This window comes from Pyricularia pennisetigena, chromosome 1, assembly GCF_004337985.1.
Source record: "Pyricularia pennisetigena strain Br36 chromosome 1, whole genome shotgun sequence".
NCBI classification, from domain to species: domain Eukaryota; kingdom Fungi; phylum Ascomycota; class Sordariomycetes; order Magnaporthales; family Pyriculariaceae; genus Pyricularia; species Pyricularia pennisetigena.
This window is the reverse complement of record NC_043740.1, coordinates 2,444,980-2,463,387: the sequence shown is the minus strand read 5'-3', so window position 1 is coordinate 2,463,387 and position 18,408 is coordinate 2,444,980. Positions and strand designations below refer to the sequence as shown.

At 53.9% G+C, this 18,408-nt stretch overlaps 4 protein-coding genes across 4 annotated transcripts; 3 read left to right on the top strand and 1 right to left on the bottom strand.

Moving 5' to 3' along the window:
* Positions 1 to 478: 478 nt before the first annotated feature.
* Positions 479 to 4,258, top strand: PpBr36_07293 (uncharacterized protein; the record flags this gene model as incomplete). Its single annotated transcript, XM_029894431.1, has 5 exons — positions 479 to 595; positions 890 to 986; positions 1,066 to 2,169; positions 2,290 to 3,259; positions 3,325 to 4,258. 5 exons carry the CDS (start codon positions 479 to 481, stop codon positions 4,256 to 4,258), a joined length of 3,222 nt encoding a protein of 1,073 aa, XP_029747891.1.
* An 856-nt stretch (positions 4,259 to 5,114) lies between these two features.
* On the top strand, positions 5,115 to 7,722 carry PpBr36_07292 (uncharacterized protein; the record flags this gene model as incomplete). Its single annotated transcript, XM_029894430.1, has 3 exons — positions 5,115 to 5,289; positions 5,517 to 6,301; positions 6,409 to 7,722. 3 exons carry the CDS (start codon positions 5,115 to 5,117, stop codon positions 7,720 to 7,722), a joined length of 2,274 nt encoding a protein of 757 aa, XP_029747890.1.
* A 217-nt stretch (positions 7,723 to 7,939) lies between these two features.
* Positions 7,940 to 12,799, top strand: PpBr36_07291 (uncharacterized protein; the record flags this gene model as incomplete). The annotated part of the gene is made up of 9 exons (XM_029894429.1): positions 7,940 to 8,076; positions 8,143 to 8,395; positions 8,564 to 8,863; positions 8,936 to 9,575; positions 9,682 to 10,197; positions 10,273 to 11,030; positions 11,096 to 11,314; positions 11,406 to 12,141; positions 12,219 to 12,799. The coding sequence occupies 9 exons, from the start codon at positions 7,940 to 7,942 to the stop codon at positions 12,797 to 12,799; spliced, it is 4,140 nt and encodes a 1,379-aa protein (XP_029747893.1).
* A 236-nt stretch (positions 12,800 to 13,035) lies between these two features.
* PpBr36_07290 (uncharacterized protein) lies at positions 13,036 to 14,448 on the bottom strand (the record flags this gene model as incomplete). Its single annotated transcript, XM_029894428.1, has 1 exon — positions 13,036 to 14,448. The coding sequence occupies one exon, from the start codon at positions 14,446 to 14,448 to the stop codon at positions 13,036 to 13,038; it is 1,413 nt and encodes a 470-aa protein (XP_029747892.1).
* Positions 14,449 to 18,408: the final 3,960 nt, after the last annotated feature.

Sequence of the window (18,408 nt, the reverse complement as noted above, 5' to 3'; positions counted from 1 at the left end):
GTGCACACCATAAAAGCGCTGCCACGCTCGTTAGCCTAGATAGCGCACCCTACCTGAATACATGGCTCTCCTACCACTCATGCAGGCTGCACGTGTACGTTCGTGTGCGTCACCTATTTGTTGCTTCTGGTACTCGAACTTGCTGCACGTCCGCAAAAGAATTTTGCGATTTACGTCACGGCGAAGGAGCAACCAAATCGGGATCCAAGGCAAAGGGCGGGGAGTAAAATATTTGTCCACGTGGTTTGACGTTGTGCGGGAGAAGCCGCGAAATACGAAAGTGTGAGTTGGTTTTCTTCATTTTCCAGTGCATTTCGCCTTCTTTTGCAGAGCCAGTGGCGAGCCTGCCCATTGTCACGTTTTGGTTGGGCTTAGCAATCGATGGACCCACTCAAAGTCCCCCTCCCAGAGGTTCCGTCAAGATAACCGCGGCGCATCACATCTCAATTGACGATTCGCTAATGGGAGCGCAGAAACGATGTTACCTTCCTTCATCTCCAATCTCTTGGGGGTTGCCCAGATCCCCCTCCTGAATCAACAGCATCAATCTGGTTATGGGGAGACCATAACACGTGGGCGGCACGACTGGCTCCAGGTACGTCTGCAGGCTAGCAACATATGCAATCACCCCTCCTGAATTATACATAGAAGCCAGCACTTTTTTGGTGGAGTTTTGCCAGCAGGACGCGATGCCGTTTATTATAGAGTTAGTATATAATCTTGGGCATATGGTGTGGGAAATGTAAGAAACGATTTGGTGCTTGCCAGGCTGCTATTTCTGGTGAGAAGCGAGGTTTTGTGTATTGTCAAAATGAGGACATTATACATGGATGCCGGTGTCGTGCTTTTATTAGCGGCTTCTTTACTGCAAGTATCCGTTTCGGCAGAGGTAGTGTCCAAAGAAGAGCTGACAGCCGAGCCTTTGAAGTTTAACAAAGATGGAACATTCCATATCTCCATTTTTGGTGACCTACACTTTGGGGAAAGTCAGTGGTACTCTTTCTTCTTCAAGTTCTTGACTATCCGTGTTAAAGACCGCGAGACGAGATTAACACCCATAAACAGATGCATGGGATCAATGGGGCCCTCAGCAGGATATACACTCTGTCAAGGTCATCCAAAAGGTCCTCGACTCGGACCGACCGGACCTGGTCATCCTGAATGGGGATCTCATCACTGGGGACAATGCATTCTTTGAGAACGCAACGGCATATGTCGACCAGATCGTCGGCCCAATGGTGGACCGTCGCCTTCGCTGGGCATCGACATACGGGAACCATGACCACCAGTACAACCTGTCCGGGAGCGCCATCTTGGCGCACGAGCGTCGCTACCCAGGCTCGCTGACGACGAGCATGGTCTCCGACCCCGAGGCCGGCACCAGCAACTACTACCTGCCGGTCTACGGCGCAGACTGCAGGCCGCCTCGCAGGGGCGGCGAAAACCACTGCAGGCCGGAGATGATTCTTTGGTTCTTTGACAGCCGCGGCGGGTGGCGGTACCAGGAAAAGGACGAGCAAGGCGGCCTGGTCGGGCTGGAGAACTGGGTGCACGAAAGCGCCGTCGAGTGGTTCCGCGCCACTGAAAACCACCTCAGGGCCCGGTTCGGCGGCAAAGCGATACCGAGCCTCGTCTTCACGCACATCCCCATCTACGCCGCCCACGCGCTGCAGACGGAGCGGGGGAGGCAATCGGTCGACCCGCGTCTCCAGCCGGGCATCAACGACGACTACCCTGTCTCGCCGCAGGCTCAGGGGTGGTGCCCGGACGGCCGGGACAACGCGGGCTGCGCTTACGGCGGCCAGGACGTCCCGTTCATGCGGGCGGTGGTGGAGACGCCGGGGGTGGTGGCCATGTTCTTTGGGCACGACCACGGCGACACGTGGTGTCACAGGTGGGACCGCCTGGTGCCGGGCATGACGGTCGAGGGCAACGGGGTCGATCTCTGTTTCGGGCAGCATTCAGGATACGGGGGTTATGGCAACTGGATCCGGGGTGCGCGGCAGGTGTTCGTGACCGAGGAGATGCTGCGGCGGAGAGAGGTCGAGACGTGGATCAGGCTGGAGACGGGCCACGTTGTCGGTTCCGTTGTGCTCAACGCCACCTACGGGGAGGATGTGTATCCAGTCACGCCTAACGATATGACGTATTGCCCGACTTGTGAGTATGGTTTTCGAAAAAAAAAACAGGGACACCACCCGCTGCGCGCTTGACAACTGCGGCGGCTTGTCGAGGCCGGCCGGGCGCCGCATCTGGACCCGGACCTCAATCTCGAGGCGCTATATCTAGACACGGGCGGTGAAGCAAACGTCATCGAGGTATGCGTGGCGGTGCAGAAGATGTTGAGCAGATACGGAGCGCCGGAGAACGTGATCAATCCGTCGTTTGGCACGACCGAGACGTGCGCTGGTTGCATTTTCAACAGCAGCTGTCCCACATACGACGTCGGACAGGGCTTGGAATTTGCATCTCTGAGGAGGCCGATGCCGGGGCTGTCGGCACGCGTCACCGCGATAGACACGGATCACGCCAATGGCAACAGCCACATGGCCACAGCGAGCGTCCGCGCCGCAGATCCAGGCGAGAGGTGCCATCTCGAGGTGACGGGCCCGGCTGCGTTCAAAGGCTACTTTGGCAACCCTGAAGCAACCAAGACGGCCTTTACCGGCAACGGCTGGTTCCGCACCGGCGACCTGGCATACCTCGACGAGGCCGGCAACCTGCACCTCAAGGGGCGCACCAAGGAGCTCATCAACATCAACGGCGTCAAATACCTGCCCCACGAGCTGGATTCTGCCCTGGATCAGGCCGAGATCCCCGGCGCGACTCCAGCCCACTTCTGCTGCTTCAGCACCCGAGATCCCGGCATGGACACAGAGGCCGTCGTGGTGCTCTACCAACCTTGCAACCACCCCGACTTTGTCGACGACGAGGGCGCGGCCCTGTTCGACACGCAAAAGCGCATCGGAGAAGTGATTGCGCTGCGCACGCGCTCGCGGCCGCGCGTGGTCGGGCTCGATGCAGGGCTGATGCAAAAGTCGACGCTGGCCAAGCTGTTGCGGGCCAAGCTGCAGGCCGCATTTGAGCGCGGCGAATTTGCGGTGCAGCGGAGCAGGCACGAAGCGGCGGTGCGGCGGCACCGGCTCAGAATGTGTGGGGAGCCGGCCGACGACCGCGAGGAGGCGCTTCTGGAGCTGATACGCGAGCAGCTGGAACTGCGGCCCGAGGACGACTTTGCCGTCAACGACTCAATCCTCTCGTAGGCGCGACTTCCATGGACCTGATGGCGCTCAAATTCCGCATCAACAACGACTGGTCCAGCAGGCTGGGCCTCGCCGCCCGCATCCAGACCCTGGCCGCCAAGGCCGACAAGAAAGGCAGTAGCACCAGCAGCTACGACCCGGTGGTGGTGTTGCAGCCGCGCGGGTCCAAGCCGCCGCTGTGGATGGTGCACCCTGGCGTGGGCGAGGTGCTGGTGTTTGTGGCTCTCGCCCGACACCTGACGGACCGGCCGCTGTACGCGTTCCGGGCGCGCGGCTTCGAGCCCGGCGAAAACCCCTTTGGTAGCCTGGAGGAGCTGGTGCGGGTGTACCACGACGCGGTCAAGGCGCGGCAGCCGCGCGGGCCCTACGCGATAGCCGGGTACTCGTTCGGCGGCATGGCGGCATTCGAGGTGGCCAAGGTGCTCGAGGCGGGCGGTGACGAGGTCCGCGTGTGTGCGCCCTTCAACTTGCCGCCACACATCAAATGGCGCATGCGGGAGCTGGTTTGGGACGAGTGTGTGATGCACCTGTTTTACTTTGTCGAACTCATATCCGAAGAAGGCATCTACGCCCACAAGGAGGCCATTTGCCAGCGGGCGTATTCCGACCACCCCGACGGAAAGCTCGAGGCCATCCGCTACATTAAACCGCACTGCGACCAAACGAGGTGGAAGGATTTGGGGCTGAGCGAAAAGGACTACCTGCACTGGGTTAATATCGCGTCCAGCATGCAGGCCTTGGCCGTCGATTATGAGCCGTCGGGCAGCGTGCAGAATATAGACTTGTTTGTGGCAGATCCACTCAACCATGTCGCCAAAATCAGGGGGGATTGGATCAACGAGAGGTTGTCGGCGCGGAAAGACTTCGTGAAGGGGGGCGACGTGAGGTTTCACAACGTGAACGGTGCGCACTACACCATGTTGAACCCAAGGGTTGTCAATGTTTCGTCGTTTGCCGACAAGCTGAGGAGAGTTTTGGCGGAAAGAGGAATGTGAATTGGTATCCTATGTGTTGCACTAAAGAACACAGCTGGTCATGTCCCCAAAGTGTCGGGCCAACGAGTCTAGAGCAAATTCTGCCTTTAATGACACAAAGAGTTACTGAAATAGGAAAATTAGGTAATTACCTCACCTTTGCGTATCTTCACGAGGGGTTGGGGCACCCAATTGCCACAGTCATGTCCCAACCATTTTGCAACGGAAGGAGCGGAGAAACCTCAGGAACGGGAAAGTGCTCTCGACGAAAAGCAGTGCGTGCCAAGAGCGTATCATTTCCTTGCCAGAGACGAGAACAGCCCCTCCACTTCGTCCGCTAGGTACGGAAACGCTGTCTATATTATTGCCCCTGGGGTGGTACACAACGTGATCGCACAAGCCCATGTCTTTTGCCAGGCCAGGGCCTGAGTGGAATACGAAGCCGTAAAAAAAAAAAAAAAAAAACCCCCCAAAAAAAAAACCATAATTGCCCGATTAGGCTGAGCTCCAAGTCATGGATGGACACAATTTTTGAGCAAGAAAAGCAAAGCGTCTCACAATAGAGTCTAGCGTCGTGCTGTAGAGGCTCCATCACCCGGTCCCGGTTGGGCCAATCGTCTACGGGCTTGCGGAAGTAGCGGGGTAAGGTGGCGCCCGGCAATCGTGCGCAAGGAGGTCGAATATAACGTTGATAGAGATGTTCTGGATCATTTCCGTCGGGCAGGCTTGATTCAATTGTCTCTTCTGCTCTGCTATATTCTGGGTTCATGGATTGTGTGTGTTGTGTCTTTATCCCTCTGCACATGTTTATGGAAAATAAAACGTGTCAATTTTCTCAGCAGACGAGGCGCAACGCATCAGAGAGCACCTACAAGCTATGCAACAAGCTACACGACAACCTTCACCAGATGATTCGACGGACGACGAAAGGGAGCTAGACGTCCACCCGGCCCCAGATCCAGCGCCTGGGCAGTACCGCGCCTACTGCATTGTCGAGGCGAGGTGCAGATTATGCCAGATTGCGGTGCAAGATGGGGATTTGCTTGTGGCAGGTAAGTTTTGTGTTTTGTCATGGGCTTTGCTGGGCCCAGGCACCATCGACAAATGCACTGCACTGCACTGGATTCGAGCAATTCCACAGTGTCATGCGCTAAAGACAACCTTACCACATCTGGCACTCAGCGTGTTCCACCCCCATTCATTCTGTCGATTTCTCTCGGGCCTGTCGAATTGACGCTAACTTTCAACAATGAAAACATCTGCTTCCCTATCAAACTAGATCTCGGAGGTGGCATCATTTCGCCGTGGTTCACCTTTGTGAACGACGGAGACTGCACCGACGATGATCTCAAGATCACTTTGCACATGACCTTGTCTGACCGGTCATCTCGTGACTTCATCATAGATCAGAACGACGTACCACGTCGAGCAATATGCTTTCATCTCGACTGCCATCAAGCCCGCGGTTCTTGGCAACACAACAAAACACATTTTCTAGAAGCGACACGATATAGCTTCCGGCCCAACCTCTCCGAGGAACGACGCCGCCTAGAAAAAAACCGGTTTGCCCTAGCATTCAATTTGCAGTTTTCTCTCAGTAGACATGGCGACCAACCTTTACCAGCACTTCCTCTTGACATATGTCTCATGATTGCTGGCCTTTTGGAACGGCCTTTTGCCATGATGGCAAGCGTTGGCAGCTCACTCTACTGGAACCCAACCTCCGATACCACAGTGAACTTGGCTTTGCCATTATATGCATCATACATGAAGCTGGACGGGCGACATTATATCCGAGAACTTTGCAATGAGCCCGATCAAGTTACGGGCAACCAAGTCAACGGGTCTCAAAGACTGATAGTCCCTGCTGGCCAGAAAGGCACAGATGAATCTAGCCATGGAGACATTCTAGTTGCTGTGGATCACCTCGGTGTCCGACAAGTCTTCTTCGTTCCTCCTGGGAAGCGACTTGAATGGCAAAAGAGGCATCCTGAAGTTCCTGGGGCTTGGTGGATGCATATCTCAAGACCTACCGAAGATGATTACTGGACCAGCTGCAGTGATGTAAGTGGATATCACTACATATCTAGCCAGCCAGCGTTGGAAGAGACTATGGAAGCTACTGTGTAAGGGATCAGACCCATTGACATTTAAAGGTCACCATTCGATAGGGAGCCAAAGTTCGGAAGTTGAAACGTCCCAGGGGTATCTCAAAGCAGAAAAGGCCGTTAGTCTACTGGAAAGATCCAGTTCTCTCACCTCCTAATATCATGGAGCTGCCCTTGCGGCAGGCATGGGATCTGGAAAAGCCCAAATCATTGCCTCCAGCTGTTTACATGAGACATGTTGATCTCAACCGGCACGACACTTCGGGACTCTGCGTGATAATGCGCACCGTCAACTCGAAAGTACATTGCGTCCTTGAGGGAATTGTGCCTGACCGTGAAAACACCGGAAAAGGCCCGTCCGATGGCTTGGACACTGCTTTTCTTGATAGCGTGTCTCTTGAACGGTCGTCTTACTCGCTCTATATGCCTCTGAAAAGGGGCGAACGTGTGACTGAGATATGGGCTCGATATATTGTCCTACCCAGGGGTGCGACCTGTAATAGAAAGATTAGTGGACCCGACGGTCGCTACAATCATTGCGAGGAAGTCATCCGGGGAGTTGTGGTGAGTCAAATCGTATCCTTCTATGCTTACGAAAGCCTGGCGCCCAATATCCCAAGAGGTCTCAAAACTAACAAGCCACAGCTCTTCACCAACCAAGGACGATCTCGCGTCTTTGGCATGTTTGGGGGCCTCCAAGATATCCAATGGCGACGCATTGCTTACATGCCCTCGAACCTACCGTGCCGCATACATTTCGAGCAATTGAGTTTGGGCCGCCCGAGCTGCTACTTTAACCATTTCTATAACCGGCTGCAGTGGTCCGGCGATCATCGATTGCTTTTTGCAACAGGGGGTGAGATTGATGGCATGGCGCCCGCCATCGTTGCAAAAGACAACAGTTACCCGCCGCCGATGCCATCTTATCTTTCCATCAGCCCTCAAAAAGTTTCGCACGACTTTTACTCGGACTGGTTTTATACGTCATGCTCTCTTGAAAACATGGCAGAGCTACGACTTTGCATAGACCGCCGTACGGCAGCATCGCCGGCACCGGTGGTCATGGGTATGGTGGTCTGCTACGTCGATGGCGGTCGTGCCTGCGTAGGCCAGTTCCGTCCGGACTGGGTGCAGCGTCCAACGCTGCAGGTTGATGTTGTGGATTCGCTGCATTTTTATGTAAAAAGAGTCGAGGGTGAAGCCCGCGGACGCCTGTCGAGCATTACGAATGTGCCACCGTCGCAGCCCTCCCGGATTGAAGGTGAGCATTTGGTCACTTTGCCCCCGGATGGGGTTTTGGAATGGTGGTTCAAGCAGGATCGGAACTTTTTGCTTCATAAGCGCACGATTTTCGAGACTGGAACGGGTTTAGCCTGAGCCTGGTTGGGCGACTGACATGAGTCCCGGGGTACCTTAACCGTTGCATACTATTTTATTGTACCACCATCAGCGCCCGACTGCACATTTACCTCCGGCCTCACCATTTGAGAAGATCCAAATACCCCTCATCTAGTTCCCCGCCCGTGATCATCACTCAAGTGCCTTCACCATGATCGTTGTCACAATTATGATTAGACCGCACCCATCATGAAAGATGCTATCATTTCGTAACCCCTTCGTGACTAGCACGAGCAAAAAGACTGCGGAGGCGAGCCAAAAAGAGCCGCATGGGCTATTCGTGCTGTACCCGACGTCTGAGGATAAGGTGGACAGCAACTGCTTGGAAGCAGAGTAGGCAAAACCATCACCTGCGATAGGTTTATTGGGCTGACCTTTTTTTTTCTTTTCTTGTGAAAGCATCGTCGCAGTCCACGGTCTCAATGGAGATGCACGGAAAACATGGACGGACCCCGAGAGCGGCAAATTTTGGTTGGAAGACTTCCTCCCCGAGAGGGCCAAGATGGCTAGGATCATGACCTTTGGCTACGACTCCAAGTTGGCACTCAGCAAGTCGAAGGCGGGAGTTGAAACGTTCTCTAGAGAGCTCCTCGGCAAGCTGCGGCTGTTGCGAATGGGTGACGAGAAGGCAGGTCGCCAAAAAGCATTTCAAGTGACTGGAGAATGATTTGCTGATTTGTATCTCTACATCCGCTAGGCAAGCCGCCGCCCTCTTATATTCGTGGCTCATAGTCTCGGAGGGATCGTGGTCAAAAAGGTCTGTGTCCTCTTTGACTATTTGGTGTTTTGAAGGCGCTGCCTGTTAACAAGTCATGATTAGGCCTTGATCATGGCGTACATGGAGCTTGTCAACTATGGTGACATCTTGGACTCGACAGTCGGCATCGTCTTCATGGGCACGCCTCACCGAGGATCGGACCTGGCTTCTTGGGGACTAGTACTCACCAGCCTCATCAACACCGCAAGTCTCGGGACAGGTCTCAACAAAGAGCTTCTCAAGACTCTCAAGGCAAATTCAGAGATGCTCGCTGGGATCTCCAGCCAGTTTGTGCACCGCGCGACACCCTTGAAGATCAGGACTTTTACGGAGCAACAGGTGGAAAGGCCACTGACGACGCTGGTAAGCAGGACTAAGAAGAGAAAAAAATTGGGTTGAGCAAGTTGTCTAATCGAATCCTGGCACGCAAATCAGGTTGTCCCGGAGAGCTCTGCCATCATCGGCCTGCCCAACGAGATCGTGCTGCCTCTCAATGCCAACCACCGCAGCATGTGTCGGTTTGCATCCTCTGACAGCGACAATTACAAAATCGTCGAGGACACTATCATGGAGATTTTGACTCGTCGACAGAAGGCTGAACGTCAGACGAACTACTCTGCATCGCTCAGCTTCATCTCGCAGCCAGATGCTCCAGTGGGCAACATGGAAGACAAGGTGTTCTCTGTAACATCCGCACAAAGCTCACATAAGAACCCAGGACTAGCGAATTCATCTTTTATCAGTAGGAGCATCAGCGTTGCTAGTCCTGCTGCATCCCAAACACATGCGCCCGTCGCTCTCAGTGCAACGTCCTTTGCGGCTAGCTCTTCTCTGACAAGGTCAAATACGGTTTTGGATGGGCAGTCGCAGGATAATTGCCATGAGCTGCAAAGGAAGTTCACTTCAACAACTTTATCTACACCCAAACCAAAGGATACCGTCATCCGAATACATGGGCTCAAGAAGAGGCTTACACCAGAGACCTACGGAGAGGACGAGTTTTCTTACGACTTTTGCCTCCCAGGAGACACGCTGGTTGAGAATCTCGGCAAGGAACTCCTGAAGAAAATTCCAGGTACAGCTCGTCAATGCCAGCGTGATGTACCCTTGGGTGCCATCAATCGTCCACGTCGTCAGGCTAACAATCAGATAAACGACTTTGTATGGAACAAAAAAAACAGACCTAAAGACATACACCTACTTTGTTTCCCACAGGGATAAGCGTGAGCCTATCGATCCTAATTGGGTTGACAAGTTCACGAGCCCCGTTGAAATAACACACGGGCGATCCTGCGCGAATCCAAAGAAGGGTTTCAAGATAAACATTGATCAGCCCATAGCAGCCTTTTTCAGCAGAGCTTTCCCCAGACCGCTGCAGGCTGTGAGGAAGGCCGACTTGGCAAAGGTTGCACAGGATGCAAACCTCCCGAGTGGCATGAACATGGAGCAGTCCAAAGCTGGCGGCATTGACGACGCAGAACCCCCAGTATTTGCAGATGCTATTGCGTTTGGCCGCGATATCGACGAACCTGATCTTGCAATATCCTTTATGCGCACCGCCCGGCTGCCTTGGTGTGACGAAAAATATCAGCTACCGCCAGCCATAGGCTCGTTCCCTCTCTTTGACGTGCAAAAGTTTGCGGACAGGATGCCGAGTTCAATGGTTGCTCAAGGTGGCATATTCATGCCGATTTATCGTAAGTTCAGGATGATGCTTCTCTGGGAGCCCTGAAGCTATTTTCGGTATTCTGACTTGTTTTTCTTTTGTTCAGAAACGGAAGCCTTCTGGATCAACTTCATCAGGATAGGACAGAAGACACCCATAAAGTTTGCCGTGCGGCCCTTTGTCGGCGGCGTCAACACCATCTCCGGCCAGGCCCTCCACTGCGCCACAATGGACACTACTTTGCCCAAGAAGAAGTTGCTAGCCAAGAATCAAGATTATCTCGTGTCTCCAGACCAGAAGAGATTGGACGGCACCTCGGTCGAGCCTGGAGTTGTGCGGCAATTCGTAGCTACGGAGATGGTGTCAGCTTCGCGGAGGGATTATTTGGCGGCAAAGAATACCGAGTCCGAAGACGGCAAGCAGGACGAAGAGACGCCCGCAGGTGCATCTGTCGAGTGGCAAGTGACGGGAAATGACGAATTCGGTGGACTGCAGCTCCAAATAATACCCGCGCACGATGTGCAAAGCATACACGCCGGTTCCGAGGAGAACAATCTCTTTTTGAGGGGGGAAGGCCAACGGCGATATGACGTTTTGAAGACACCTAGAGAGCAGGGCTTAGTGGCCGGGGACGTCATCTACATCAAAGATCTCAAGAGCCTTCTTCCGCGCAGACAAAAAATGCTATCCGACCTTGTCGATGAGCTTCCGGCGAATGAGCGTCGGAACAACCAAGGGCGTCATGATGGACAGTCAGGTAGAGCCGGGGTGATGGTTGAGATGGAGGTCGCAAGGTCCCCGGCGGTTCTCGAGACGTTTGACATAAGCGATCAAGGAAATGGAGATAACAATATGAGACTTCAGGTGAGCAACTTGGTGGAATTACGGTTCAACGAGCGATTTTTGCTGACGCCAGCCCCCTTGACCAGTTTGACGTCTGCGAGGATTTCAACGATGTTGAAGGGGTAATTATCAGCAAAATGGGATACCAAAACACTGCTGTAATTATCTTTTGCGTTTGGAGAAGGAAGAACAGAAAGCCCGGGATCGTCCGGGTACAAACTTGGGAAGACGTACGCAGCGGCACTCCTCGAATAGAGCCGGAAACGGGACAGACCTCGGCAAGGAAGGTCTGGGACATGATAATTGTAAGCAAGAAGAAGACGCTAGTATTTGCCCTCCTGACCGTCTGTGCTTCTTACTGGGTGGGTGCAAAACAACTGACTTTGTCGAGTACAGGTGCCGACTGGCTCCATGCCTGAAAGCGATTACATCGTCGAGGCCTCCATAGCATCCCGGACCAACGAGCAGTACACAAATAGGACGACTCCAACTAGCTTTTGCATGGTTTTGAACTCGGAAAGCACCCTTGGCCATTTGCGCAGCGAGCTTCAACACTTTCTGGGTCATTCTGTAGCGGGTACCGCTTTCACCGCGCCCTTTTGGGCCTCCTCGGACAGTCTCGACGACGGTGTGCAACTCAAGGTGCTTGAGCCAAAGGTTGATCGGTTCATGACCATACGGAATGGCCAGCGCATCCTGGGCCTTATACACTTTCTCGCTGGTCCTGGTATAGACAGCAGCAAAGCCTGCGAAATTCCCAGAGCCGGTCGGGACAACCTCGCATTTCTTGGTCATACCGGCCTGTTAGGTCGGGACCAAACTTTCCCCAACCAACTTGACGAACCGAAATACTGTTTACCAGGAATTTATTTAGATGGACGCGGCACGCGCCAGTCTTTTAACTCTTCATACCCACAGTTTGCCGGTTATAACGATCCTTTTTACGGGCGCAACGTCAGCCGCCCCAGATATGGGATTACAGTCCAGCATGGCCATGAGTTTCACATCATCGAAATTCCTCTAAACTCTCTAGAAGAACGGTTATCGTTCCTCAAGCTTCGGCTGCTCGTCTTGACGGGCATTCAACCCCGCAACCAAGTGCTAAGGAGGGGAGGCCAGCCCATAGCCGACAGTAAGTCAAGCAACATCATACCGAGAGATTGCCGGCCTCATGTCCCTTGTACCAAGATAACTAACCGCCCCAAATAGCACACCGCGTCCGCTACTTGATGGGAACCCCAATCACCCTCACGACTCAGCCACCTACCCTCCCGACGGCTTTGGGAATCGCGGCAGGCGGCAAGATCGAGCAGCACATCGAGCCGGACCACGAGAACCCCCGGATGTGGGACGTAGGCAGCTCTAAGATGCTGAGCGTGCAGCTGCTGGACTCACACACCTTCAAGACGGTCACGGGTCTAGACCCGCCGCCGACGCCGCTCGGTCCGGAAAAGTACGCCGAGCTGGGACTGGCGTTCCGGAAGGCGTGGAGGGACGAGCTGAAGGGGCCCGGCGTCTCGGGGAGGGCAGAGGATGGGACCTGGGGCGGCGTGTCGTCGCTCGAGGGGCCGATGGAGGTCGCGGCGAGGAACGCCGGCGTGCAGATCCCGGCAGCAGGCGAGGCGGACGGCGGCGAGCGTTCCTATGCCGGCCTCGGTGTCGATGCAGCGCAGGGCCGGTTCTTTGAGGCGGCTGCAGACTTTCCGGTCCTGCTGGAGGATGTGGATGACGCCGTGTCACAGTTCAAGAGCGCCATGGAGGCTGATCTCGAAGACGATTGGTCAGACTAAAAGGGGAGAAATGAGGGTTTCAAGAATGCTTTTTGGGAGAGGAAACAAAAAAGAAACGTGAATTGTATGCTATGTCCGTCCTGTAAAAGCGTCTATGGGCAGAGTCCAGCACGAATATAAAACAAGCAAGCCAATTCCCGCCAACCAACGCCGGTCTAGAGCCAATGAAGAAAACAAATTGCAATACAAACAATTTGAGAGAGGAGTTTGTAAAAGAGACAAACAAAAAACAAGCTTCAGCTGAGCAGGATATCATAACCGTCCTTGGTGATGCGGACCTCGTCGCCGCCGAGACCGTACTTGCGCCTCACCAGCTCGAAGATGATGAGGCCCGCGCTGGTGCTGGGGACCTGCCGAAGCGTGTTCCACCAGAAGCCGCGATAAAGCCACGACGCCACGTGTGTGCCTTGGGACCTCGCGACGGCCGAGCACTGCGCCCACGTCTCCTGGTAGGCGCGGTAGTAGGCGCGCCACATGCTCGGGCCGCGCCTGTCCGGGCTCGCGCGGTGCCGCCTCGCCTCGGCGTCGAGGTCCTCCAGGTGGTTGAAGTGCTCCAGCTGCAGCTGCGAGATGGGGTAGACGGCCACCTGCTGCGCTATCGAGGCGGACACGCCGGCGGCGAGGAGGAAGACGGGCTCGATGGCGTAGTGCGGCCGGATCACCGTCGGCGCGGCGGCCGAATCATTGGCGGCGGCGTTGGACCGCGGCTGCGGTGCATTTTGGGCGTCGGAGCCCAGAGACCAAGGCCGTCGCCTGGACAGCACGTCGACCATGGCCTCGCTGAGGTCCCCGTAGTACCACTTGACGAATTTGTAGTAGCTCTGGGCCTTGATGTACTCAAACGTGGAGAAGAAGACGGCGTTGCCGAAGCTGTCCTTGGCCAGCGACATGCTCCAGCCGGCAAAGACGCCGCGCAGCCCGATCTCGCGGAGCTTGGCCGACCCAAAGGCCCACATGCTCGGCGGCTTGGCGGATGCGGATGCGGATGCGGATGCGGACGCGGCGGTGGTCTCGGCACCCATGAATGCACGATGGTCGTAGCGCGCCTGGATGGCGTCCAGCGGGGCGGCGACAAAGCTCTGGATGCAGCCGGCCATGAAGCCAGCGGCAAAGGTGTCCTGAGGGCACGGGGGCGGGTAGACGCGCTTGGTTGCGCGAGACGACTCCTCGTGCAGATGGCCGAGGATGTGCAGGTAGCTGGAGTAGAGGACCGCGCCGACGGCCACGTTGGCCATGAGCGGCGGCAGCACGTGCTCCGGCACCACGGACCAGCCCTGCTGGCGGATGGCGGTGGTCAGCACGCCGGGCGTGGTGCCGCGGAGCCAGAGCACGACGTCCTTGAGCCTGGAGGGCGACGCGGCTGCGGCCTCCTGGAGCTGTCGCTGTCGCTCCAGGTGGATGTTGCGCGCAAAGGCAAGGTAGTCGACGCGCATGCGGAAGAAGGCCTTTGCCGGCGCGCGAAAGTAAAAGGCGACGGCCTGGGCGGTGAATGCGCGCATGCCGGCGGCCGACGCGGCTGTCGCGGCATTGCTGCGCGAGTTGTTGTCCGGCTGCTCCACGCCGGGCGGCAGAACGGGGAGCACGCCCGTGTTGACGGGCCGAGTTGGCAGCCGAGGGCCGTTGCCGCCGAGGTCGTCAATCGAGGTCATAATCCGACGTAGGGGTGCTGCATTGTCTCTACCTTGATTCTTACTTGATTGGATTGATGTTTGGGGAGTGGAGGCTTTTGGATTTTCCAACCAAATTGTCTGCTGTCCTGCCTGTTCCCTCGGTCACCTGTACCTAGCGTTGCGTCCAGCCGACCTCAATGTGCACCTGACAGCGACACTGAGCGAACCGCCGCGAATTTTCCTGGGCGTCGGCCGGAATGGCCAGAGTGGGTTTTCCGTCGTCCGTTTACCTATTTCGGATTTTGGGGTATCCCTGCCTTTGTCATTCACGTGACTTGCACGACGCAGTGACTTGACTGGAATTACCCCACTTGCCTGCCTAGGATTCCGGATGTGGTTTTATAAGTCCAAAAACAAACGAATGCTGCCAGCGAAGTAGCCGCATTACCATAGGAGGTTGGGTGGCAATAGCAGCTTCGGTTGCATTTCCCCCATACCAGGCTTGCCTGGGCTTCGCTTTTGTCTCTTTTCTTTTTGTTTTTTACCTTTTTTTTCTCTCCCTATTCCACACTTCCTATCCCACGCGTTGACCTTGGCTGTGGGCTTCGCGAGCTCCGCCTACCTACCGATGGGCTGAGTGCTAACCTGTCGCTTTGCTGTAGTGGCGTAAGCAACAGTCACAATCGGGAGCATCTTCTGATTCCAGGTTTCGACGCCCCTTGACCACTGGGTTCGAGACTTGATCGGCTTCGCATTTTGTTCCATAATCCTTCTTTTTTTGTCTTCTTTGCTTTGCTTGCACAAAGCGAATATATATTTCGGTAGCTGAGCACTGAAAAGTCCAATTCTTTAACCCTGGGCCTTGGCCTCAGCATTCTAGGCTAAAGTCAGTAGCCGGGCCTTGCTGCTACATGTTCTTCGGTAGTCAAAGACTTGGCAAAGTGGCTTAACCATCTTCCTTTATAGGTCGACAATCATCATTTCTCATCAGCGAAGTAGCTGAAAAAATTAGAATATGATTAGAATATATCTCTTCACTCACTAGGTTCGCCTAGGCTTCGCTTTTACTTCATCCGCCTTCTTCCTTAGCCTTTTCCCATCTTACTTTTTTTTCCCCATCCTGCACGCATCAACCTGCCGTCCAACACTCTCCCCCAGCGCCACGCTTTTGTACATGTAATCAGGCAATTTTGCTCTTTAGCCTAATGGGAAGTTCGTTGGTACGGTCTGCGCCTCAATCCTTTACCGGGCACCTAGGCTGACTATGTACTTCAAGAGTGCTGCCTGTGCATTAACGAGTTCGAGGCCCGATTGTATCAAAGTTTATTTTATTTTTATTTTTTATTGTGCTTTGCAGTGAGCCACTCAGAAACAAAATTATCGCCGCTTCCCACAAACAGGACAAAAAATAAAATACAAGTTAACAATGCGATTGTTCGTTCGGTTAGTATATACCCATCGCGTACATTGTTTCAAGTCATATAATGTGTCTTTTTTTTACTACTCTCTCCAGACAGATAGCGATCTTGGGGGACCATCGTTTTGAGCCAGCCAACTAGGTATCTAATTAGGAACTCGAGAGGATCTGGCCCTCAACAACAGACTACGTTAGACCTTTGTGCCGTAGGAACTCTCGCGTCTGCAACTTCGGGGCCCCATAAAGACGATCATGCCTCCCAACCTGGGTGAAATGCTCGCCGCGTCGAACAAGCCGGCGGGTCTGTGACTGAGTAGCAGGAGCACCAAGATTGCATCTGTGTCCTCGCCCGTCATGGAAGGCAGGTAGGGCACGATAGCCTTGTCGTGCTCGAACGCCATACTGCCGTGGAAGACGGAAACGCCTGTCGCAAGCGAGCGGCAGAGTTGGGGTTCAGGGGGTGAGGGGCGATTGTCAGGACATTGTGCCACCATCATAAACACATAGCACCGCCGCCTCCCTGCAGAGAACTATCATTGCAACCCACAGTGGCTTGGCTCCATGACAATCAGAGAATCATTCGCGCGTCTAAAAGTCTGTCAAGGCCTTGGGCTGCTGCTGATCGCTGCAGACGATCCTGTGAGGCAGTAATTGACCCGGCTAGAACGGGTCAGCATTGGGCTATTGAGCCGTAAGCTTGGGCTGGACCTCTGGGGGCCCAACAATTCAAAGGCGCCCCGCCCATCACTCAAACTTACATGAGGGCCAATGTGGTATGAGACGGGTTGTGAGGGATGGTTCTTGTTGAAAGAAAACAAAAAGAAAAACAAGATTTAGATCCAGTCCTAGACCGTTTGTAGACAAAGCAGCTACCCTTCCTTCTTGAGATCAAGACCAAATGGCGGAGAGCCTGTGACGGCATCATGACGAGAAAAGGAGTTGATTGCCTCTTTGTGGGCATTCAAGTCAACCTTCATGCAGGGGTTTTTCTTTTCTTTTCTCAAAAGATCTTGGTGGTAGGAGGCTTACTTGCTTCACTTGCAGGAAAAATAAGCCACAACTGGAGAATCTGCAGGCCAAGATTCTAGAGGTGTGTGTGGCCCTCCTGTGCTTCTCAGCTTCTGTATGTCTGGGTGCAACATCATCACACCAAAGGAGTTTCGTGACTCGATACGGTCATCTTGCCCATTCTCGTCCTCTTTACCAAAGTACGGATAGTCCTGTGATATCTTGACTTTTTCAAGTACAGGCTTCATCAAGGGTCTATAATTGTGACTTGTCTTATTTTATTCCATCCAGACTGCAAGCAGATCATGCCTTATCTCTTTTACCGTATCCCCAAATGAGACACACACAGAGAAGTCCTCAGATCCCGAAGCAGCCCCTGGGAGATAGACCAGCGGTTACGCTGCCACTTGGGTGGAGCGGAGTAGCTCCCAGAACTTTCCAAGCATGCGAGTTTCGGGATTGGCTGTGGTGAATCAGCAGCATCCTATATTCGTTCAACACCTAGATTGTCAAGTTACCCAACAACCACCATGCCACCAGTACTGTTACACCAACGATGTCCACACACATCTACTCTGGGAACTTTTTGGTGTTTATGGTTGGGCCATTCTGGGTTGTTCCAGGGATGATTGTGTGGTGGTGTCATCCTTCGGCCGAAGCAGTACAAGGCGGGCTCGGCGTCTTCCTTGGGGTGAATCAAGAAAGAAAAAAAGAAAGTGCAAAGAGAAAGAAAATACTGGCGCTTTCTTCTTCTTCTTCTTCTTCTTCTTTTTTATTATAATAGCACGCCATTGCCTCCCAACCTTCATTCAGCTGAGTGGGGAAAGCTTTATAATGGCTTCATGACAAAAGACAGTCTGACAACCAATTGAGAGGCTTCTGCATTCTTCTCAATGCAGGCCATTTCTTTTTCGATCAATGTGCATATTATTATGGCGTTCAATCGCGATGCTAAAAGATAACCTGATGTATTGATGCATGGCTTGCTACCTATCACGAGCCTCTCAACTAGTCTAGTATCCTATTGGTAACCTGCTTTTGGATGCAGCCGCCCAGGGCCTTGGCGTCTCGCTTATCGAATATTCTCCCAGATGAGCGGTGTCGGGATTCCTGGACGCCAGAAGCAACAATTACTGGAGTATTTTGCCACTAAAATATTACGTGCATGCTAGTCGAGGAACAAGGATACTTGATAGCGAGACCCCTAAATTTTCCCCCGGCAGCCTCCACAGGGCACTCGCTAAATATAGGTCTAGGGTCCTTCTTATTCGTTCGGTCTGTAAAACTACTTTTCTCGGCTCCTAAAAGCCAATTTTCTAATAGGCTCGACTCTCGGGGATACTCTATGCACAAGACAGGACGAGCAGCAACAGCGCTGGTTGAGTCCTTGCTGATTCGTAGCATTAGATATCCTGGCAGAATTTCCCTGACATACCCAGAACTGCTAGTATTGAGACCCGAATCTGGTAATGGCAATTTGATTTGTAGTAAAACAAGCTGACAGTAGTAGTATGATGCTAGGCTTTTCCCATCTCTGCGAGAGCATTCAGCCTCTTGCACCAACCACCAGCTCT